At 40.1% G+C, this 23,480-nt stretch overlaps 1 protein-coding gene across 9 annotated transcripts in view; it reads left to right on the top strand.

Moving 5' to 3' along the window:
• Positions 1-20,236, top strand: part of OPCML (opioid binding protein/cell adhesion molecule like) — a 1,068,196-nt gene extending 1,047,960 nt beyond the window's left edge. For all 9 annotated transcript variants that reach the window (XM_060605265.3, XM_060605269.3, XM_060605271.3 and 6 more), the window contains one exon: positions 13,869-20,236. In XM_060605265.3, coding sequence (XP_060461248.3) covers positions 13,869-13,969 — 101 coding nt within the window. In that variant the 3' untranslated portion in view covers positions 13,970-20,236. The remainder of the gene's footprint in view (positions 1-13,868) is intronic.
• Positions 20,237-23,480: the final 3,244 nt, after the last annotated feature.

Below are 23,480 nucleotides of genomic sequence, written 5' to 3' on the forward strand. Positions count from 1 at the left end.
CATTATAACCTCAGTTAACTTTAATTACTTCCTTATAGGATCCATCTCCAAATACACATTAGGGGGTTAGGTCTTTAACATATGAATGTAGGGAGATACAATGCATTCCATAGAGAAGACCTAGCTTCATCTCCCAATTCGGCGGGCCACTGACAGCTACTTAACCTTGCTTATCTTACTTTCCTCAGATGTGCTATCAGTACCTTCCTTTAGAAAGCTGGTGGGAGGACTGTATAACATCTTATAGACAGAAAGCCCCACAGATGCTATGTTTAGATGTGTGACTTAGACAACACACAAAGTCTACAGGCCTCAGTTTACAAAGCTAAAACTGGGATGATGTTTCCAGGCCTGCTGACTGTCATTAGGAATTATCAATAAGACAATGTTCATCATGGAGGCATAACAATATGAAACAGCTGAACAATATGAAACAAAAGTATTTTTCAACACTTTGTGACACAGCCCATCTTCTCACTGCTTCCCTTGGTATGGCTGCCAATATTGTTGCTCAACTGGACTGTATGTTCCTTTCTTCTGAAGTCTCTTGTGCCCTTTACTACAGCAGTACTAATCCCCAGGATCCTCCCAGCCTGCTTCACCTGGTTAGTACTCACTCACTTAGGATCCCTTCCTGAGGAAGTCTTCCCTGAGTAGGTCAGTGCTCCATTGCACACTTTCTCATACAATGCTTCTGGAGGTTGCTCTCACCACAGTGCTCTCCCTAGCATTTGTCCAGTAAGTATTTGCCAGTATCTGCCACAAGTCAGGTGCTGTTCTCAGTGATGAGGACACAGGGCTGTGCCATGGCTACAATCCTTTTCTCTGTAGACTTCACTTGCTAGTTGCAATTTTACTTCTGCTTCATTTATGTAGTTTGAATAAAATCTTCCCTCCCTTTTAGCCTGTATGCTCCATAAATGTAGGGACAATGTCTGGTTTGATCCTTAGAACCTAGCACAGAGCTCCATACACATTTGTGGGTAAGGAAAGTCTTGTTGAATGAATGCATAAACAGAGATTGGACGGTTGCATTGATGATGCCAGCAGCAGGAATTCAGCTGTTCAGGAATGAAATGTAGAAAAATGCAATAGGTCGGTAGTCTCAGAGCCTCTCTGAGGCCAGGCTCTGCTGCTCACCAGCTGAAGGGCTCTGGGAAAGTCAATCTCCATGTAACTTATTTTTCTCCTCAGTGAAAGCATTTTAGAAAATATGTCCTGTAATTATCTGACACTATGCCTGAGTGGAAATAACTTGACACAAGATCAGAGTGACATTGTCCAGCTGACTAACCCTTTCTGCGGACCACGGGTGTTCCTTCTAGGCCTCAGTATTCCCATAATTGTGTCTAATTAGTGTTACCAACCATTTACTACATGCAGAGCCAGTAAACTAAGTGTCCTAAATAGGTTTTTTTTTTTTAGTTTTTTTTTTTTTTTTTTTTTTTTTTTTTTTGACAGCAAGAGAGTGAGAGAGTGGAGGTGGGCAGAGAGAGGGAGAGAGAGAATCCCAAGCAGGCTCCATACCTGCAATCAGCACAGAGCCTGACATGGGGCTTGAACTCATGAACGGTGAGATCATGATCTGAACCAAGATCAAGAGTCAGATGCTTAACTGACTGAGCCACCCAGGCACCCCTGTTCTACATGTTTTATCTCATTTAATGACTCTAGGAATTAAGTACTATATTTATCCTGATTTTACACAGGATGAAACTGAGAGATTAGGCAGCTTACTTACTCATACTATCTTACAAATGTTTGAGCTGAGATTAAAGCCTATGTACTCTTGTTCTAGTATCTGAACTCTTTTTACTGCTTTGATACAACTCACCATACTTGGCAACTCATCATGGACATTGGTAGACGACTATCCAGATAGAAACCCATATCAACAATTAGCCTATGTGGGTCTGTTACCTATACCAGCATCTCCACTCATCCATCTAAATCTGATCCCATTCTTCAGTAAACATAAGGGTGCATATATCTTTTTGAAAAAGTGTTTTCATTTTCTTTGGGTACATACCCAGTAGTGGAATTACCAGATCATATGGTAATTCTATTTTTAGTTTTTTGAGGAACCTCCATACTGATTTTCACAGTGATTGCACCCCGTTTGCATCCCCCCAACAGTGCATGAGGGTTCCTTAAAATAATTTTAAAAATTCAAAAAAAAATTTGATTACATTCTTGTAAAAGACATTTTTTACATTTACAACCCATATACTCATACTTCCCAAATACACACGCCTCCACATTCTCAGGCATGCAGCGGTGTTTGGCCTCAAAGAATGTAGGATTGTTTTTGGAGACCCTTTTGACTCTGCACTGTGACCCCATCACAACACATACTCAGAACAGGCCTCTCACACAAACATACCTTTATCTATTTCCTACCTGCATGCAAAGAACAAGGGAAAATGGGATGAAAGCAGTTTCAAAAGAACACATAAGACAAAGCTTGTGAGACAGTAGGTTGGGGAGTGGGGTGAGGCAGGACACGATGGAGCAGACTGTGAGAGCCAACATAGGTGGGTGGGCGACGCGCAGAGACAGATCAGTGGATGGCACCCACATGAGGTGATTCTTCCCTCCACGCCAGCTGCTGCCCTTCAAAAGCCACACTGATGAGATAGGTCAGGCAGACAGAGTACAACTCACAGTGGCATTTTAGACTGCCTGGAAGTTTCTTAGTGTGGGGCAATGGCAGGTACTAGAAAGACCACAGAACGTTGAGAGACCAGGAACAAGAAAAACAGAGTTCTGGTCCCGACCCTGGTTCAGACAAACTGATGCTCTCTGTTCTCTGGTTGTCTGTGAAATGTAAGAACAGAACAAGATGGACTCTCAGTTGACTTCCAGCTAAGTGTTCTAAAGTTAAGAAACAATGGGGAAATAGTATTAAAGGCAGGTCTCCAAAACTTGTCATTCACAACCTTGGAAATGGCAGCAGTCAAAATGCTTTTTTAATGGAAAAGCAACCTGCTCTAAATATAAGTAAGTTTTATTGAGCGGATGCAGCTATTTGCAGGCCCACCTGGAGGGCTGGCACCTTGAAGTCTTGCCAGGCCTGCAGCAGCAGAAAGATGGCCAGGCTCAGCCTGCTGGCCCCAGCTCTGCCCCTCCAGGAAGCCACTCCCTTCTCTCAACTTGCCAACCCACTTTGCCTCCACTGAGTCCTGAGCCAGAGAGGCCCCATCCCCCTGTCTTTAAAGAGTAAAGAGGGAAGATACTGAACTTGATTACATCCAGCACTGCAGAGAGTGTGATGCGCTTAATGAGCCATATAAACGCCTGGATTACTGGAACTGGCAGGGGAGAGGGACAGAGAGGGCATACAATGCCAGAAAGGATGGGGGTGGGGGCTGCAGAGAGAAAAACAGATTTCTCACATTTTATCTGTGAAATTGTAGTGACACAAATTAGTTTCATTAAGAGTTAAGTATCAGGAATAGGGACAACTGATAGGAATCTTGTCATTGCAAATGAAAATGGCAAAATATTCCAGTTAAGGCAACATCTGGGCTCTGGATTTTTTCCTCAGGCAATGCCTCAGCCCCCCTCAGAGCAGCCAGGACTCCAGCTTACCTCAGTGGCCCCTGGAAGCCATGAGGACAAATCTATATTTTCTTTTGCTAATGGCCATTCCTCCAGAATAAATATACATATCAGGTTGGCTCTTCAAACTGGATTTTCTACAACTACAGGCAGCACCAGCCAATGACTCTCAGCCTCCACCCTTTGATGATTGCCCCATCCACTGCGCACCCCACTGGTACCTGTAGGCAGAGCCTCAGAGCCCCTGCTCACCCCACACCAACACCCTCCTGCCTCTACCAGCCTTCTCCACTGCTTTATTAGGGTGTGCTAAGAAGCACACCTTGCCCCCACGTGCCTCCAGAGGAGATCTGGGGAATGGGCATGAGGAGTCTGGGGATTGTCTTTAGTGTGCCCTCTGTGTACCATCCTACATCTTCTTTGGCCTTTTCCTCCAGACCTCTGACAGGGAGATTCCTTGTTCCCTTCTCCACCTCTTCCAGCACCATCACACCTCAGTCTTCCATGTTCTGTCTCCCTCCTAAACCCAGCTGAATCTCAGCTCCAGACTTCCTGTTGATCCCCAGCACCCACTCCTGGCTTCTGTGATACACCTGGGTAGTGTGTTTCTTCCCTTTCTGGATTGCTCTGCTCCTGGACCCTCCTCCACCTGCCCCATGAGTCTGTCCAGGGAGCATATCATCACAGTGGGAGGAGAAGGGATCTTCTATGTCTTCAGACAACTTACAAAGTAATATCATAGCCTTCACTGCACTTGCTTTGGGTGCTTCAAAAATGCAGATTCATGGGTCTTGCCACAGACTCATTTTATCAAAGTCTCCAGGGAAGGTCCTGAGAATGTGCTTTTAAAGCAAGCACTCCAAGGGAATCTTTTGCACACTGAAGACTGATGGTCTCTGACAATAGCCTGATAACTACGAAATTTGTATCTTTATAACTTTCCTTAATTCTGAGCTACAAACCACTCTCCGTACTTGTATGCACCATGGGAATCACAAATTCAATCTTTCCAGACATGCCTCTCACTCAATTGTATACCTTGTCTTCTCACCTACACACTTTCACTAGAATCTGTCTGGTGGTTCTGACTTCTTCCTCTCCCTTATGCTTACACCTGGTACCAACTTGCAAGTGGGCCATGGCTCTTCTTCTGGACTGTGGGCTCACCATTCCATTCTCACTTACACTGGGGTGTTTGCCTTCCCTGAAGAGTCATGCTATTCTCTTACCAATTCCTGCGGGTTTGGTGAGCCCTTTGCCACTGTGGGGCCAAGTGACATTTCCAAAACTTAAACTGCACCTGTTTATGTCCTGATGAAAATTGCCTATAAGGAAAGAATGGCCTTGGGGTTTGTTCTTGCTCTAGGATCCACCCACCCTTATACTTCACGCTCTCCTACTTCCTTGTATGCACCCATCATGCTAGACCACCTGTGTCAGAATGCTGATCCTATTACATATATAAGACTTGGACCATGCTTCTTCATCTCTTCTCATCCATCAATCCATTTGGATTGAGTTACAAAGAGGAACAAAGTCCACAACTCCATACAAACAAGTAAATAGACAGTTACAGTAGAATAATAGAATATACTAAATGAAAAGGCTACTAACTATTGAGTGTCAGCCAGACATGTATTAAAGAGCTAAGAACACTTTGAGGTAGGTACTGTTATTATTCTCATTTCAAAGAAGAAGAGAACAGAGCTCAGAGAATTCAGGTGATTGGACCAAATTCTCACAGACAGGAATTCTACCACAGGAGGAAGTGGAAAGACCAGATTTTGCATCCAGGTCTGTCTGATCTTAATCTCATGTTTCTTTCTAATCTATACATATATTATGTCTTCCAGGATGCTTGCCCTCTTCTCTGATAAAACTGCACTTCTCCTTTAAGATTGTACTCAATGTTACCCCATTCATAAAATGTTTCTGAGCCCCATTGAAGAATCACTTTTCTCTTGGGATTTCAGAGTAGCTTACACTTAGGCTTATATCTTGTGTGTATTTTTTTCTACACTTACAGGATGCAGCACTGTATCTTGGAATGTTCTTTCCCCAGTAAACATTTGTCAAATTAACAAAACTTCCAGTCAAGGGGGGGAACCAATGGTAGTCCGTATACAGTGTGAAACTCAAATAGCCAAAGAAAAGCCTAATACACAAAAGGACTTGTGGTCTTCTCCTTCCAGGGAAGTCAAATTATTATTTCTCTGACACTCTCCCCTTGCATTCCAGCTTCCATATATCCTATTTGGAATTTAGGTATCCCTCCCAACCCTGGGTCTTCTTTCTGAGAGAGACTCTATTAAACATTGCAATTCACCATTTAGGAAGATGTTCATCAAGTGACTTCTTCTTGCAAAGACATCTAAAGCTGTACATATTTGTTCATTTCCTGTTGATAATAATGTATATGATTTTTATTTTTCAAATCCACAATTTAAATCCAGGTGGGAGGGAATGAGTCAGAGAGAAATACCAATTGCTTTTGGCTGATGACAGCAGTGTAATCATTTGTATTTTCCCCAACCTGCAAAATGTCAACATATTAGAAAAAAAATGCAGACATTTCACATTTCATTCCTGATGAGGTTCCTTGTTGTTCCCTCACACCCCACCCTCCTCTATCTGAATCATTGACATCTGGCTATTAGCCTAAGCATTTAGAACATAACACTGAGTATTCAGGGTGTGCTGATGTCAGCACACACACAAGAGCTTGTGGTTCAGCTTAGACCAAAGTCTTGTCTCTTTCAAGTTTGTGATGAGCTGACAGATTGGAATTAACTTCTGATATTAACTTCTTCAGCTCTTGTCTTTGTGGTAAATACAAAACAGGGAATACTAAAGAGAACAAAACAAAGATAGCTGCCTTTTTTGGCCTCTTTATCCACAAGTCTTCACTCTGTAAAGCCCAGTTAATCTTCCTTGTAAAACAACATAGTGCCATGTTTTCCACTGTAATTAAAGACAATGGAGGAAAAGTTCTCTTTGAAGGGGAATGAGGTGTCTTCATCAGCCAGCACTGCTGAAAATAGGTTCCTGTTTCACCAACAAGTGTAACACATGCATCCTCTAATTAGATTTCCTTGCTCCTCTTTTAATCACCAAGAACATCATTATCCTTTTGGTTCCTCATTAGGAAGGTCACCTAGTTCATATTCATACTTATAAAACCCATCCAAATTTCAGAACAAAACTGTATCTTCTTAGACTTCAGATACTTCATTGATCTCATTGTGCTATCACCAAGTTCAACTTGCCTGTGGGTTTTTTTTCTTTCTTTTCTTTTTTAATGTGATCACCCTACCACCTGCTATTTTAGTAGAATTACAGAGATACACTGTAATGTTGCTGAAGAACCATGCCATATTTTCATGGCAATCATGGAAAGGAAAAAAAAATAACAGTGACACCTTTCAATACCTTTATTGCCAATTTTAAGCTTCAAAATCTCTTGCAAGGCAAGATCTCATCAGTAAGCTTAAATATATTTGAGGGGAGCTTTGTGCTGAGTTTGGGTACTTTGATTTTCAAAACCTGCTCCTCCAGAGGGTTATCATCCACCGCTTGAATGCAGCAGCAATGTCTTTCTTCCAGAGCAGCTAGCTAGGCCTGTAGTCTGATTCTAGGTGAAGCCCTCAACCAAATTTGCTTTTTAAAAATCTAATATTTAATATTGAAAAGTTAACCACCTTCTCAAAAGTGGACTTTATTTTATTTATTTGTTTGTTTGTCTATTTCTTTATATCCTTCTCTGCTGAGGTTCACATCTGGCCATAAAATCTTCCCTCTGGCCCAGAGGGCACATGTCAATTGACCTCCATGCAATTTACCATTTCTTGAATTTATCTCTTGTTCATTTCTGTGCTCTGTCTCTTCTTTCTATATTCTGAAGACTAAAGAAGTTTTGTCTGCATATCTAGCCCCAAGGTATTTTGTAGTTGTCATTGTTGTCATTCATAGTTTGGTTTGTGGCTTTGCATTATCATTAAAGCTTTTATTTTAACAACAGTTAGTATTGAAAGGGTGGAGAAAGGACTGGATCAGGGGAAAGGGCAAAAATCGACGTTCTCACTTCCAATTTATGCCTGAAAAATATTTAATTAAACCTGATATTTGTATTAACCATTCTAATTGAACTGAGTCATTGTTAACCATAAAAATGATTCCTTAAATGTGCCAGTTGCCCAGAGGGCGTTGGGCCTCTAAATACACTTGCTTCCCTAGGAAGCTTTAATCTATTATTTGTAGCCACTTCAGGTCTTTTAAGGAGAGACCAGGTCACTTGCTTGCTCACCGTAGCCAAATTTGCTTTCAGCTGGTGTTTGACAGTTATCCTTGACAACCTAGGATTCCACAAGGTCTCTTTATTTGAAGCAGGATCCCCATAAAAGATCCTATTTTAAGGATCAGCAGTTACTGTCCTGGTTTTAATTCACCTCATATTTATTCATCCTTTACTTCAGTGATCTTATACATCATCTTTATTTTTTTTTAGAGTACGTAATTTATTTATTTAAATTCAAGTAGTTAACATACATTGTAATATTGGTTTCAGGAGTAGAACCCAGTGATTCATCACTTACATATAATACCCAGTGCTCATCCCAACAAGTGCCCTCCTTAGTATACATCACTCATTTATCCCATCCCCCAATGCAATATCTCTCCAGCAACCCTCAGTTTGTTTTCTGTATTTTAGAGTCTCTTATGGTTTGTCTCTCTCTGCTTTAATATGATTTTTCCTTCCCTTCCCTATGTTCATCTGTTTTGTTTCTTAAACTCCACATAGAAGTGAAATCATATAATATTTTTCTTTCTCTGACTTATTTCGCTTAGCATAATACACCCTAGTTTCATCTACCTTGTTACAAATGACAAGATTTAATTTTTTGATAGCTGAGTAATATTCCATATATATTATATTCCATATATATACATATATGTATATGTATGTATATGCATAATATATATATATATATATATATATATATACACAAAACCACTCTTCTCCATTCTATACATTAAAAAAAAATGTTTTAGAGAAGTTGATTTTCTTGTCCAAAGTCATCCTGCTAGTGAGTACCAGCATCAGAATTCAAATTCTGTTCTCTCTGACTATTGAATTAAATTCTCTTAATACTCCAACAGGAAGGGTATTATTGAGATGAAAGCAATTTTGGTTATTTGTTCCAAATGACTTTCTACTCAGAATCTGGGAGGATTTAAAAATTTTCCTTCCTTCCTTCGTTTCTTCCTTCTTTCCTTTTTTCCCCTTCCTTCTTTCTTTCCCTTTTTCAATTGTTTGTTGACTGATTTAGACTGGGAGAAAGGATATTCCAGGTCCTATTAAAGTATAAGCTTTGTCAAAGCACAGACTGTCTGCTTTTCTCTCTGAAAACAGAGACTGGCTCACATCAGCCTCCAACCAATACTTGCTGAGTGAATGGCAGTGGCTTTCTGAGGCTAGTGTGGGGTCCCTTACTCTTGCAAGGCTGATCCTTTGCCTTTGGACCATGCATGGAACTTGGCTTTGGACTTCTCCTATCATTCTGCTCTATGTCCCATATCTTTCCATGGTCCTCATGGTCAATGGCCTCTCTCAGCAACAGACCCCCAACTCAGGATCTCACCTCCTCTCTTTGTCACCAGCAAAACCACATCTCAGGTTTAACATACTTGGGAAAAATTGAAATGAGCCAATATTAGCCTCAACTAAGGAGTGGAAGGTAGCAGGTGTGGAGGCGCCATAGTGGTGGTTACCATGATCACATGACTGGCTTGTACCAGGCACTATGCTAACCAGTCTGACTTTTTAATTATTCTGTAAATTCAGTATTATTACCTCTATATTCAATAAGAAAAGTGAAAACTACCTTGTCTGAGATCATATAGCTGGCATGCCACAGAGTCAGGATTTAAACCCAAATTGGTCTGATTCCAAAGTTTCCAGGATTGGTTGCACTTTTATAGTGGTCATTGCCTTTATCCCAAAGGATATTTAAGGCTGCAAAGATGAGACAGCAAAGCCAAGGGGTATAGATGCATCTAAATCCTTTCTTAAATTTCATAGAAGATTTCTATTTTACCTGTGCATCCAGGGATTCTGTTCCTTAGACATTTGGTCCCATCTTTCTTTCAAACCTTTGTCCTTTATCCAAATGTATTTCAGGGTTAGTTTTTTGTAGTAGAACACATAATTGAAAATCTACCTCATGTTTCCAAATTCTGGATTCTAAGTTTGAGATAAGAACTAACTTTCTCCCTATTTCCACCAAGAAGAGGTGGGGGGAGGCTGATGAAGAGGAGGAGAAAGAGGAGGAGGAAGTGAAAAGGAGGAGGAGGAAGTGGAGGAGGAGGAAGAGGAGGAGGGGAGGAGCAGGAAAGCACCATTTGAATTCCTGATCATGTTTATTGAAATTAATACTAGTATTACTTTGGATGCCAAGTATTTGGAGAAGTCCATGTAGTTGTTGTTACCTGAAAAAACCAAGTATAGGAAAACCATAGTCAGCTTGACATCTGAAGATGTGTGTTCAAGCTTTAGTACTACCACTGCTAGGCTCAGGTGAACTGTTCCTCCAGTAACATGCCCTTCCCTTAACAGATTCATTGAGCTAACATTTGCAAAAGCCTCCTACCAGCCTAAGGGACCAAACATAAGTCCTGAGTGATCATGGAATCACACCAATTAGCTAAACAGTGGTAATCTATATTAAAGCACAAAGAAGCACATCACTAATCAGGTGAGTGGCCTCTGCAAGAGGAAACCCTAAGGGAGACACCCAAACCAAATGCTTTCTTCATTAATAGTAAAATCAGGGTTACTGTAATGATGATATTAAAAAAAAAAAAAAACAGCTCATAGCTGATGGCTTTTATTTCACGTTCCTCGAACCTAGAGAGTGGTACACAGATGTGAGCCTCTGTTCCTGCTCTGAACAAGGTACAAGAGCCCTCCTATATGTCCCTCTACTGACATTTGGTCCAGCTACCAAAACTTTTTTTTTTAATTTTTTTTTTAACGTTTATTTATTTTTGAGACAGAGAGAGACAGAGCATGAACGGGGGAGGGTCACAGAGAGAGGGAGACAAAGAATCTGAAACAGGCTCCAGGCTCTGAGCTGTCAGCACAGAGCCCGACGCGGGGCTCGAACCCACGGACCGTGAGATCATGACCTGAGCCAAAGTCGACGCTTAACCGACCAAGCCACCCAGGCGCCCCTAACTACCAAATCTTAAATGTGTGCAGGATCCATGAGGAAAGAGATGCTAATTTTAATCTCCGTTGTAGTGGATTAGATTAACTCATTGGCCAGACTAGCTCAGCCACTCCTCATAGATTGATTGGCCAAAGGCAGTTTGGCGTTAAATTACCATATTGTCTGATATATAAAGCAAGGCTTATCACACTTGCTGAAGAGTAAAGCTCCTTGGAGCTGCATAGAAAATGTGGCCACAGAAAAGGAAGCCCTGGGGTCCAGGAATGTTTGGTGCCCTCTTGCTGTTTTAGGAGATGACATGCTGAGGTGCAAAAAGCCACAGTGGTGATGGAACCAAGGCCAGAGAGGGGATGCCGGTCAGCTAGGAGCAGCAGAGTCATACAGAGAAATTAGGTCCTCAGATTCCTCACCAGTTGTACTTACCAATTCATATGGCTGTGGTCCTCAGAAAACATGCACAAAGGGTCATTTTCCACAGAAAGGAAGTCGAGTGGAAACAATCAAGGGTACAGGCTCTACAGAAAGAGTGACTCAATTCTAATCCAGCTTTATGTGTATAAGTTGTGTGACCATAGTGAGGTACTTAACTGTTCTGTTCTTTAGTTTCTCCATTTATAAAATGGACATGCCAGTAGTCCATAACTCATAGCCTTTTGTGAAGATTAAATGAGTTAATATGTGTGTAGCATTTAGAATCCTGCTTGCAACTTAGAGAACACAATGCAAATGCATGTTACCATCATCATCCTAAGCAAGCTGAGCAGTCTCTATGTCTGCTAAGTCACACTCACAGTTTGGCTTCCACTCTACGGAACACTCAACTGAAATTTAACTGTGGCTATAAACCCTCTGCCTGATCAGTAATGAACATCTTATTGCAACTGCCACACACCACCAGAAACATTCATTTCTCTTTATGATTCTGCCTCCTTCTCTCTCTGTACCTCACCCTTCATGCTTTGCCTTCCTCATATACTGTTTTTCTTTCCTGCTTTGTTTTAGCTATACCCCACCTTGTGCTGGTAGCATGGCATCTACAGAAATGCTTAAGTCCACTGGTAGAACTTGGAATAAAGTGATTCCTACACTAAAGATCTCTGTCTCTTTAGGGTGGAGCTTATTAATCTTTCAATTGTTTCTTAAGTTAATATCAGCATCATGAATTAGACAAAGATACACACAGACACATAGTTTAGTGCATGTCCTCTCCATATATAACATTATTATTATAATAAATATTATGTTAAATATATAAATAACATATAAATATATAAATAACATTATAAATATTATTATAAAATATATTTGATAGATACTCTTAAGGAGACATGTATATCTTACAAATCTATATTGCTCATTTTCTTATAAACTCATTTAAAAAATGTAAGTCTTTCATTTTTTGAAGAACACAATATAGATAATTGCTTTGGGCTCCATCTTGGGCATTTTTCAACTCCATACATTCTGTAGGCCAGTATGGCTCCTTAGGATATATGTCTTGACTGATGGAGCCTCCAGAGTCAGGCTACTTTTCATAAATATGTATGGAGCCTTCCTGGAGATGATAGCACTGGGCTTGTGACTGGATCCTGCCCTTTTTTGTGAATGCTCTATAAAAAAAGTGTGCAGCAATATGAACCAGACTCTCAAGCTAGCAAGTAAATGTGAATTTTTAGTCAATAGGAGAACTGTGTACATTGTAAATCAGAGGAAGGAAATATATCCATGTGAAAATCCGTGGACTGGGAACAGTTACATGCTCATTGCTAAAGTGAGGGGCCTGTACTTCCCAAAGCAAAAGGTTAGCATCAGTCCCATCCTAGGCAAGGCAGGGATCCACAGCATCATGCTGTCTTGAGACTCTGTACCAACTGTGCTTCTTAAAGTAATCATGTCTATTACCAATAAGCCAATCTGCTTCTAAAAGGATCAGGGAAGTCCTGTCTTGAGAAGGTAAAAAAAAAAAAAAGCCATGCTTGTCTTGTCTGCAGCTCCCTTTCTTTGCCACTGGCTCTACAGGAATACCTCTTGATGGCTTCTTACCCCTGTCTTATACTCGATTCCAAGTTCCGGGGAATCCTCTCTGCCTGCAAGCTACTGGTGTCTTGCTTATGACTGCAGTTTCTTATGCTTTGCAAATAAAGGTGATGGAGGAATACAAAGGTGAATTAGATGCTGATCCATGTGCCCTGGGTCCTTGAAACAGACTAGGACAATCCCATTTCATGTGGCTTGTTTTCTCAAAGGTAGCAGATTAAGTGAAAGGACCAACACTTGTGACTCAATGGTCTTGTTTTACAGTGGAGCATGGATGACTCACTAGGGGCATTTAAAAGAGCCAAAGAGGCCAGAAGAAAGGGCAAAGGGAGAACTCCATCAGGCCACACCATTAGGTGGCAATGTGGACAGAATACAGAGTCTTTGTGGCCTTTGGAGAGGCACTGCTACTGCTGGGATAAACCCAATCATAGTCTCTAAAACTCTAGAGTGTAACAATCCATTCTTCCTCAGCTACCTCAGGAGGAGCTTCCACAATACCTAAGTCATACAGGATAAAAAGTTGGCCACACCAACACATAGACTCCTGTTGCTCACAAAATGTTCCCATTCCTGTATCCTCCTTTCCTCTACCTGCTTCTCTCCACTGTGGACCGTCTCCCTCCCCTGTTTTGCTGCTCCCATCCCTGTCTGTTCTGGACACGTTTTCCACAGTTAGAGGTGCTGCTTATGGAGAAGCAGTCAAATCCTGCCATGCCACTTAGCTCTGTCTGCTACTCTAAATTTTCAGCCAATAGGCCTAATGACTGCCATTGCCTCCTTCTATCCCTTTTATTTTTTAAACCCCAGTCTTTGAGAGCAGGCTGTAGTGGTGGGTATGTGAGCGATTTGCCCCTTTGAGTTTCTAAATATTCCCAGTGGGTGCTTTCCATTTTTCCAGATTTCAAGGGATCAATGGTGGGAGGTGGGAGATGGGGGAATGCTCACAGAGAAGCATGTTTGTATATCTGCTTGTCAGGGAATAAGTATGGTATCCTTCAAGTGCATGCTAATGGGTCTGTCTCTCTTTCCCCTACACAGGGCCTGGAGCAGTCATTGATGGTGTAAACTCGGCCTCTAGAGCACTGGCTTGTCTCTGGCTATCAGGGACTCTCTTTGCCCACTTCCTCATCAAGTTTTGATAAGAAATCATAGGTCCTCTGAGCAACGCCTGCTTCTCCATATAACAGACTTTAATCTACACTGCGGAGGGCAAACAAGTTTGGGCTTCTTTTTGTTTGTTTTTGTTCTTCTTGTTTTTTTGGGGGGAGGGTTGGTTTATTTGAGTTTTTCTCCAGTTTGAATGAGTGGGGTTGGGGGATGGGTGGGCAGGATTCTACCATGTGTGGGGTAATCATTCATTGGTGTGTCCAAAAATGGAATCTATCCCTGCTACCTGGGCCCTTTCCTTTCCTCTGCTCCTCTCCCCATCATCATCACTACGAACCTCTCCTCCCCCAACACACCAAACCATAAGCTCCATTTGGGCAAAAACGTGCCTCATGATAAACACCCTGAAGACACAACTTGACTTACAATGTAGTGCACAGCAAGAGTTATATCCAAGTGTCCTATTATCTGTGTCTTTTAAGCTTTGGGCCATTTTCTTTATTATAATGTACATATCCCTCCCTCCATGTTTACTATTATCTAATTACATTGGGGTTCACATCCTTTCTTTCTGGGAAGGTCTGAATACACCCATATCCATATATGTGTATATATGGATATATACACATATATATGTGGATATATACACATATATGGATATTCTTGTCACCTTCTCTAGCCACTATGTCCTATTCACTTGCTCTATTACTATGTGGGTTAGAGGTTTGGGGTTATTCACACAACCTAAAAGTAAAAGTTTAGAAGTCACTTGACCAAAAAAGAGGGGAAGCATTTTGACGACAGTACTTCTTTTTTAAAAATGCTGTCTAACTCATAAAACAAAATGATCTATGGATGACTGATTATTTAGGGCTTATCAAGCTATCACAAGAATCATATGGTTATCCATCTACTTGACTGTGTGACTTATCTCTCCTTCCAATTATCTACCCACCCATCTTTCTCTGTAGCAATCTATTTACTCTATTTATCAATCTATCAATGTAATTATCTAACACTTCTCTATATTTCTTCCCTACTACTCACTATCAATTCATCACCATATTAATTTCTAATCATATTGTGTCTATTTCACTATATTCATTTCTCCTCTACCTTCAGCAGACACTGGCATCTTCAAAATTACCTATCAACTTTCATATGAAAGCCAATGGTCTCACAGGCTAACAGCATAGAAAAGCAATATGTCGTGGACTCTTTGGAAGGTGATATCCCATCTACCTTCCAAAGTAGATGCCATTAACAGATGGACCAAAGTAGCAATCTAAGGATCAGTCACTCACCATTCCTGGAGTACTGTGTTTCCAAAAGCATCTTCTTGGGAAGCAGATCAGCCCTGGAAAGGCCTTGATCAGTGCCATGTTTTGTTTTGTTGTTGTTGTTGTTGTTGTTTTCCTTTCATATTTGAAGGATCAAGATGCCAAACTTCATGTTTCCCTCGGCCTTCCAAGAAAGTGTGTGTCAGAAACCTATGGGATTTACTCCATGGCTGGCTTTTCTTAATAGCAAGAACAGAAGAGAGGAAACACATATCTGTCTCTGCAGAGAAGAGAGAAGTCTACCTGTCTGAGTGCAATGAATTCAGCTATTGTCTCCTCCCTCTTCCAGTTTTGGTTTAATCTGTTTGAAAACTATCCAGTAAAAAGCTGATGAAAACCAATTACATGGCGGGTGTGTTGACAACTCTGGTATTTGTTTCAGGAAGCTCTTCTGAGCTGAGGGCACTTGAGCAACTGACTTAATTTCCAAGCACTTGATTAACACAACACTGCAAACAGGAGGGGAAAGTGTAAGTGACACACAATTTCCTCTGATACAGGCTGCTTCTCCAGTGGCTTTGGGGAAGAATGTCCTCAGTTTTCCATTTTCAAAGCAGATCCAGCAGACAAACAAGAGATGACCTGACTTTTATGCATCATTTCCTGAGACAAGAAAGATTCAGACAACAAGGGTGCCTATAATCCAAAAGAATGGCATTGAAAACCATGCAAGCTTATGCCTCTCTTTACCCGTGCTGCAAGGACTGACCTACTGAGATGATGAGAAAGGAAAGAAGCATCAACAGTGACTATCTCACAGACCTGCTCTGCCTCAGTGGGAAGCTTTCAGGTCCACAATCTAAAAAATAATAAATATGAGCTTTATAGAGCTCCATTCCCTTAATGCTTAATTGATCTTCTGCCTCCAATATAAATGGCCTCTTTGTTTTGTCCATAGAGGCACATGAACATGACATACACAGTGGGGTAATATATACTTAGATATGTATGACATACATAGATACCTACATGTATACAAAGGTAGGTAGTCTTGGCATACAAAATGCTAGGCACTTTTGTAAGAGTTGGAGATGGTGTGAGTAAAATTAATATTACATTTGACAGCTATAAACAGACATCTGCATTTCCTAGTGAGCTGCCAGGAGCCAGATTCTGGGAATATAAATGATGTGCCAAAAGCAGTGTATTGATTCCAAGTTCCAGGGACAATCATGAGCAGATGCAAAGTCAGAATTAAAGGTCGGACATCAGTGTTTCAGATCTGTCATCACATTCTGCACCCGGAGTCAGGTTGGTGTCAGACATTGTATGGGGATTAAATTCATCATTTGAGTGTTCTACTGATAATAAATGTTACTTTGGAGTAAAGTAAATGTGGAGGCTCTGGGGAGTAACACAGTGCTTGCTGTCTTGGAGAACACAGTGCTTGAAATGGACAAGCTATACATGTTCTTCATGTCAAGGGTTGTTCTAGAGGAAGGGACCCATCCTCCTCTGGCCAGGAAGATCACCAGAACCTTTTGAACATGATGAGGCTGGGTCTCAGAGTCACTATGGAACTCTATGCTGCCCTCTTCCACTGGATACCAGGAAGCACCTCTGGTGTTTGCCTATTCCAACCATGTTTTAGAGGGAAAAAAAAATCCTACAGTCAATACTCATCTGTCTGGGATAAAGAAAATCAAGTAAATAAGTAAATAAACCAAGAAAACTGGGCACTAGGAAAGAAAATGGCTCTTCTTCACTATAAACATACTCCAGCTTCTGTGTTGTTTGGGTTACTTTTGTGGGGATGGCTCCAACAAACAGGAGCTGTTACCCAACATTTGAAGCATATAGAATATTAAATGCTACTAAGGACAATATCCACACTCACACATGCTTTTTCAGCTTCCAATATGGAGGGTAGATGGATAATGCCTGTTGTATAGATTTTTTTTAAGGTGCCAGTGCCAAGAATGGGGGTAGGGGTAAAGAAGGAAGGTAAACAAAACTCTGGGCAACTTATAACTCTCCATGGGTTTTTCATATGGGAAGGAAACCAAATAAGACTTATCATGAGATTAGGTGTGACAAATTCAGCAATGTACTTACTCTGAAACCTTCCCCCTTCTTAAAACACAGTTAATATGTATTGCCACCAAAGTAATGCCAATGAATGAGCTAGTGTTAAGGCTCTGGTCAAGCTTGTTTTTCAGTAGTTTATTGTCAAGTGCCTGATACAGTCATCTGCAAGTCTAAGCAAGTGTGTTTAGTTTTTTGTTTTTGTTTTTTTTTTTTTTTTCATTCTTGTTTTAACTGGGGGAGAGGGGACATTTAGGTGAGCAGTGGTCAAAACATGCACATATGTTATGCAGGGAGCATTGTGCACGGCTGTTCTACTGCAATTGTGCTAGCTGAAATGGAAGGAAAGTTAAGGCTTTCTATGAAAAATAGGCCTTGGTCTTTGTCCCCTGAAACCTATGTCTCATACTAGATGATACATTCCACAGGTTGGGCAGTTTTTCTCAAAACCTGGGTGCGAAGTGTGCTCCACTGGGTGGAAGTGGACTCCAGAAACTCCACAACCAAGGCTAAATTTAAGGGCCTGTTTCTGCATGGATCCAGTAAACTTGATCTCAACATGGAGATGTTAACAAGTTCTCCTTATTTTGGAAGAACTCTTATGTGAAAAGAGCAGAGAACCTCCAAGTGGGCTGTCAACATCAAAGAAAGCTTATCATTGCCATCGCGTCCAGAAATGGAATGCTCTAGTTTTGGTTGGTACTTCCAATGCCAAAAGGAATGTTTTCTCCTCTGTAGTTGTGTATGGATGTCATCAGAGCCATGGGGAGAAAGTGGGTAGGAGTGGCTCAAGATAAGATGGATTATGGGAGGAGGTTTTTTCCAATTTGACCCTGAGTCCTCACCCGGAACCAGCCCACTTTCCCTTCCCACCTACCCACCTCCCCAACCGCAAACAAACAAACAAACAAAAACTTATTTAATGTAAAGTTTAATATATTTGAAATTAGGGAAAGGAGCATAAAATTCTTCTTGTTGGCAAATTTACTTTTTTGTCCTTTTCTCCAAGAGCGAGGATGTTTTGGTTTTGTTTCACACAAGTTATATTCCTAGAAACTTACACCCAATTGCCTCTTCTACCATCCAGAGCTTCCCTTTTGATTTTAAGACAAATAAGTTTGAGTAGTTTCAGTAAAACTTCACAGGTGTGTAACTAGGAAAGCAACATTTTGAAAAGATACCATATGATGAGGACTCCTAATGATCACTAAAAGCAAACAAATAAAAATGCCACTCTCATTCCCCTCATTTCTTACTTAAGAGAAGAGAAGTAAATGAAAGGAAGAAGAAATAGATTTGCAATTAAAAGATAGGGCAGAATGACAGAGCTGAACCAGTGCAATTGAGCCTTCAGGTGCAGGAGCCTCAGAGTCCAAGGGGATGTGGAGTGGACTTAATTAGGCGCCATTGTCTTCATCCTAAAAGTAAGCAGCTAAGCCTCATTTCCAATATTTTAAAGAGATTCCTTTTTGTTTCTTTCAATGGTGCCCTTTTAAAGGCATACAATTGTTCCATGTCACTGAGTGGAGAAAGAAAGATTGTGAACCCTCTACTATCCTTCTAGGGCCGCATTCTACATTATTGGCAGATTTATAAGGATATCAATAATAGCAAAGATAAGTAATAATAGCTGCCCTTGTGTTAGTTAAAGGGAGCATTTTCAATCATTCAAAAATTTTTGTGACCTGTAAAGTGCAGTTGTGAGGAATGTGTGGGTGTACGAAAAAATGTATCTGTCAAGTTCAGAGTCCTTTAGATTAAAAAAATATATATATATGACTTATCAATGGTGCCATTATAGCTGTGTCAGACAATGGGTGTGCCCATTCTCACAATTATCCTTAAAACAAATCTATGTTTAAATGCTTTAAAAATTATCACATGATACAAGAGTATAACTTCTAGAGTTCTTTTTCTTTTATTTTCTTTCTTATTTTTTCCTTCAAAAATCAATGAAGACTTGATTTCTGTCAATAATTGTATTAAGGGTGAATATACTACCTGAATTTTGTGCATGTTACATTGTAGTTGTAACCTTTTCTAATTCAGGATGAATACGAGATGGTTGTGATTGTGCAGTGTATCAATAAAGTTCAAAGAAATTTGTAACATTTGGGGGGTTGTTTATTAGGACATCTTGTTAAGTATCCAGGAATGGAGAAAAACAGGCTATGCTTTTCCCATATGCTTCTCCCATATGTGTGCTTTAAGCTTTGGGGAGTAGATGCAATCAGAAAACTGAGTAGCCTATTTCTCTCTCTCTCTCTCTCTCTCTCTCTCTCTCTCTCTCTCTCTTTCTCTCTCTCTCACACACACACACACACACACACAGAATAGAAGGAAGACTAGGCACGTTGCATATTATACCTATATATTTGAATATCTATGCCATTTACAAATAATAGAAAATGTAGCTGCAGCCTCAAAGTCTAAATTATGTCTTGACCTAATCTAAAATGAAATCAATAGAGAAGTTGCAAGAAAAAAAAATGACACTCCTTAACAGTTCCTGTGACTTGATTCCACTGAATCATAACCGCTTTGACAAGAGTACATATGTAGAAAATATGGTGGCTATGATGTGCATTTATTCTTAAGAGTGTATGTAATTGGATTGATTGTTTCTCCATCTTAGGTTTTTACTATAGTATACATATGGGAAATAGCATAAGAAAGGGATCGGGAGAAGAAGCTCCCTTTTTCTGATTGTCTTTTCTAAAACATCGTTCTCGTTCAACAAAACTCCAACACCTCTATCTTCATCGCTTGTCCATCTGCTTTTCTAAAGGGATGGCTATTAACCTCTTTCTTACAATTCAGCTTCTCATCAATCATTTATACATCAGCTAACCCTTCCTAATTCTGCCATTAACTAACTATGTGATCTTGGACTGGACACTTGACCCTCCTTTTCTTTGACTCCTCATTTGCACCATTTTTTTTTTTTCTTTGTGCTTTTCTTTATTTTTACACTACTGATTTCTCTCAAATGTTAAGAAACTCATATTACAGCTTATTTCTTTAGAGCGACCTTAAGATTTTGAACATTAACAATCACAAAATTGTCATTGTCTTATTTCAAGACCAAGGCAGGTCAATCTCTTTTTTTTTTTTTTTTAAAAGGTATATTTATTTTATTTTTTTTATTTTTTTTATTTTTTAATATATGAAATTTACTGTCAAATTGGTTTCCATACAACACCCAGTGCTCATCCCAAAAGGTGCCCTCCTCAATACCCATCACCCACCCTGCCCTCCCTCCCACCCCCCATCAACCCTCAGTTTGTTCTCAGTTTTTAACAGTCTCTAATGCTTTGGCTCTCTCCCACTCTAACCTCTTTTTTTTTTTTTTTTTCCTTCCCCTCCCCCATGGGTTTCTGTTATGTTTCTCAGGATCCACATAAGAGTGAAACCATATGGTATCTGTCTTTCTCTGTATGGCTTATTTCACTTAGCATCACACTCTCCAGTTCCATCCATGTTGCTACAAAAGGCCATATTTCATTTTTTCTCATTGCCACGTAGTATTCCATTGTGTATATAAACCATTTTTGAATTTATTCTTGTTGGTATGTTCTATTTCAAAAATTTTAGGACAGTTTTTATTTCTCATTCAGCTATTGGATTTCACAAGACTACCCCCACATGAAGCCTAGGGCCAATGGCTAACTATGGTTTTGAATACAACAGAAAGTGTGTTAAAATTCTCCAGTTGGCTTTACATAATAGCTAGCTCCTCTGGCTATGACCCTGAGCTAGATTTATGAGGCTTATTTCTTATTGGGTTCATAGGTAAACAATGGGTCATTCCTAACCTGTTAAAACTTAGTCTCACCCAGGATGCGTGGGTGGCTCAGATTAAACATCCGACTTCAGCTCAGGTCATGATCTCACAGTTCTTAAGTTTGAGCTCCACATTGGGCTCCCTGCTGACAGCTAAGAGCCTGGAGCCTGCTTCAGATTGTGTTTTCCCTCTCTATCTGCCCCTCCCCACTCAAGCACATCCTCTCTCTCTCTCTTTCTCTTTCTCTTTCTCTCTCTCTCTCTCTCTAAAATAAATCTTAAAAAATTAGTCATCCCAACAGAAGATGGAGCACAGATAGCTTGATAAACTAGGTCATGTTCTTTGTAAATTAAAATACCAAGAATATGGTGGTACCAATGATTGAGAGTTTCCAATTTCCTCGGACTCATTGTAAAATTATGACTTGTCAAGGTAACAAATTCCAGTCCCCCTTACCATCATAATACCTTTAGTGCTACCCTTTCCTTTCTCCTCTTTCTTCCTCCTTTTAATCATCCTCTTCCCATCCACACCTGACTATCTCCTGCTTCTGTTCATACCACAGCATTTACCCATCTATTGGCTCTCCTGCTGAGGCATAGACATTCATTGGTCTTTCATTCCATCTGGCCACTCAGTTCCATCAGTCTTCTGTGTACCAATTTATTCTTCCATTAGCAAACCATTCATCTTTTATTCATATATTATCTCCCCATTTATCTAACTCCTATTCTATCTATATACTCACGAAACTCCCTAATATTACTATTCTCATTTATTTATTTAAACCATGTATATTTCCCTTACCTGTCAATCCATCCACCAAGATTTCTCCAACTAGCCTTTGGTAGACATACCTATTTACCAAGCCACTTCAAGGTAATGAAAATCTTTGCTGCTATCTATTCATTCTGCAAGGGAGCCTCTATCTGGTTATTCTTAAGCTCGGCAGCTAAATTATTGGATACATTTTTGTTATCTTCACCCAAAATACACCCTATTAAAAACATATCTACAGAGAAGGGCTTTAGTAAATATATTAAGGGCATACTTTGATCCTATCAGGATATTTTACAGTAGGAAAAAAGATGGAGAAATGGAGAATTGGGAGCTGAGTGGAAACACCCAGATGAGTAGACATCGATGTTGAATTTTCTAACACTGAGAATGCAGTCTTGCAATGAACATAACAAATGGCTGAAGACAGGAGAGATCTCAACTGGCAATTCTGCCTTCTTTTTTGTTTTTCTGTTAAATAATTTTGATGAAAATGGTGGGGGGTGGCATTAATTGGTACCAAATCTTATCAGCTTTAGAAAACAAAAGTTTCAAACTAAAAATGATGCTACTTTCATGGAACATGTTCATTTGATCAGTAGGAAATCTTTTTTTTTTTTCTTAATTTTTTTTCATTTATTCATTTGTTCATCCATTGCATTTAGTGAGGAACTCCCTTTAAGGAGCTCACATCTAAGATATGGAAACAGCTATATGAAGAGAAAATTACAGTATAATATTGCAAGAATTACAATACAGATATGAGAAAATGAGTATAGCAGAAGCAAATATTGGGAAGTGATTAGGAAGCTACTTTTATCCCCCAAGGATGAAAAGCTGAGAGGTAGAGAGCTACTATAGGCAGTGGATGTGGTGAACAGATCTATTACTACAAAAATAAATGGGGTACCAGGGCCAGGGCACATTCAGTGTTCAAGATCTTATTGATAGAGTGAATGATATCAGTTGGATAAATGAATATCATGAAAGGCATTCAACTATAAATGTCCAAAGGGCCACATGACCCAATTGGTGAGAAAGTTAACAATATTTCCCAGAGAGGGAGACGAACCACCTATAATGTCAATTCTGGTTAGAATATAAAGTTTTGTTCCCACATGGGATTATTGAGCATATTGTCTTCCATTGGATCTCAAAGCTCCACGATACTTTCTGGTGGGGACAAGAGGAAACAACAACTGTGAGTACGAGCATAGCAGAAACTTGAAGGGTGACAGGCAAAGATAGTGTGAACTTGCTGAATAGTTTCCTCTAAACTGAGTTCCTCCAGACAAGAATTTCCTAGAACTCTAGGATTTAGGATGGAATACCTGGCTCATTTGCATCTAAGTGTTCCACAGCAGCTCTTATTTCAAAAGTAAGAATAGTTTACAGTTTTTATCTCTTCACTATTTGCTATACCCTGTGAGACATATTTTCTTTTATTTAGTTTATATGCTCAAACCATGTATTTTCTCTTCAGAGACATAATGTGTTGTAGTTTGAGGGAACTTCTTTTACACTCTGACATCACAAGTTACAAGGTATGTGGCCTTGGACTAATTTCTTATCCTCTCTGGGCTTCAGACTTATCTTTATTAAGATGGTGGTCATCAT

Source organism: Panthera onca, chromosome D1, assembly GCF_046562875.1.
Source record: "Panthera onca isolate mPanOnc1 chromosome D1, mPanOnc1 haplotype 2, whole genome shotgun sequence".
In the NCBI taxonomy this organism is placed as follows: Eukaryota; Metazoa; Chordata; class Mammalia; order Carnivora; family Felidae; genus Panthera; species Panthera onca.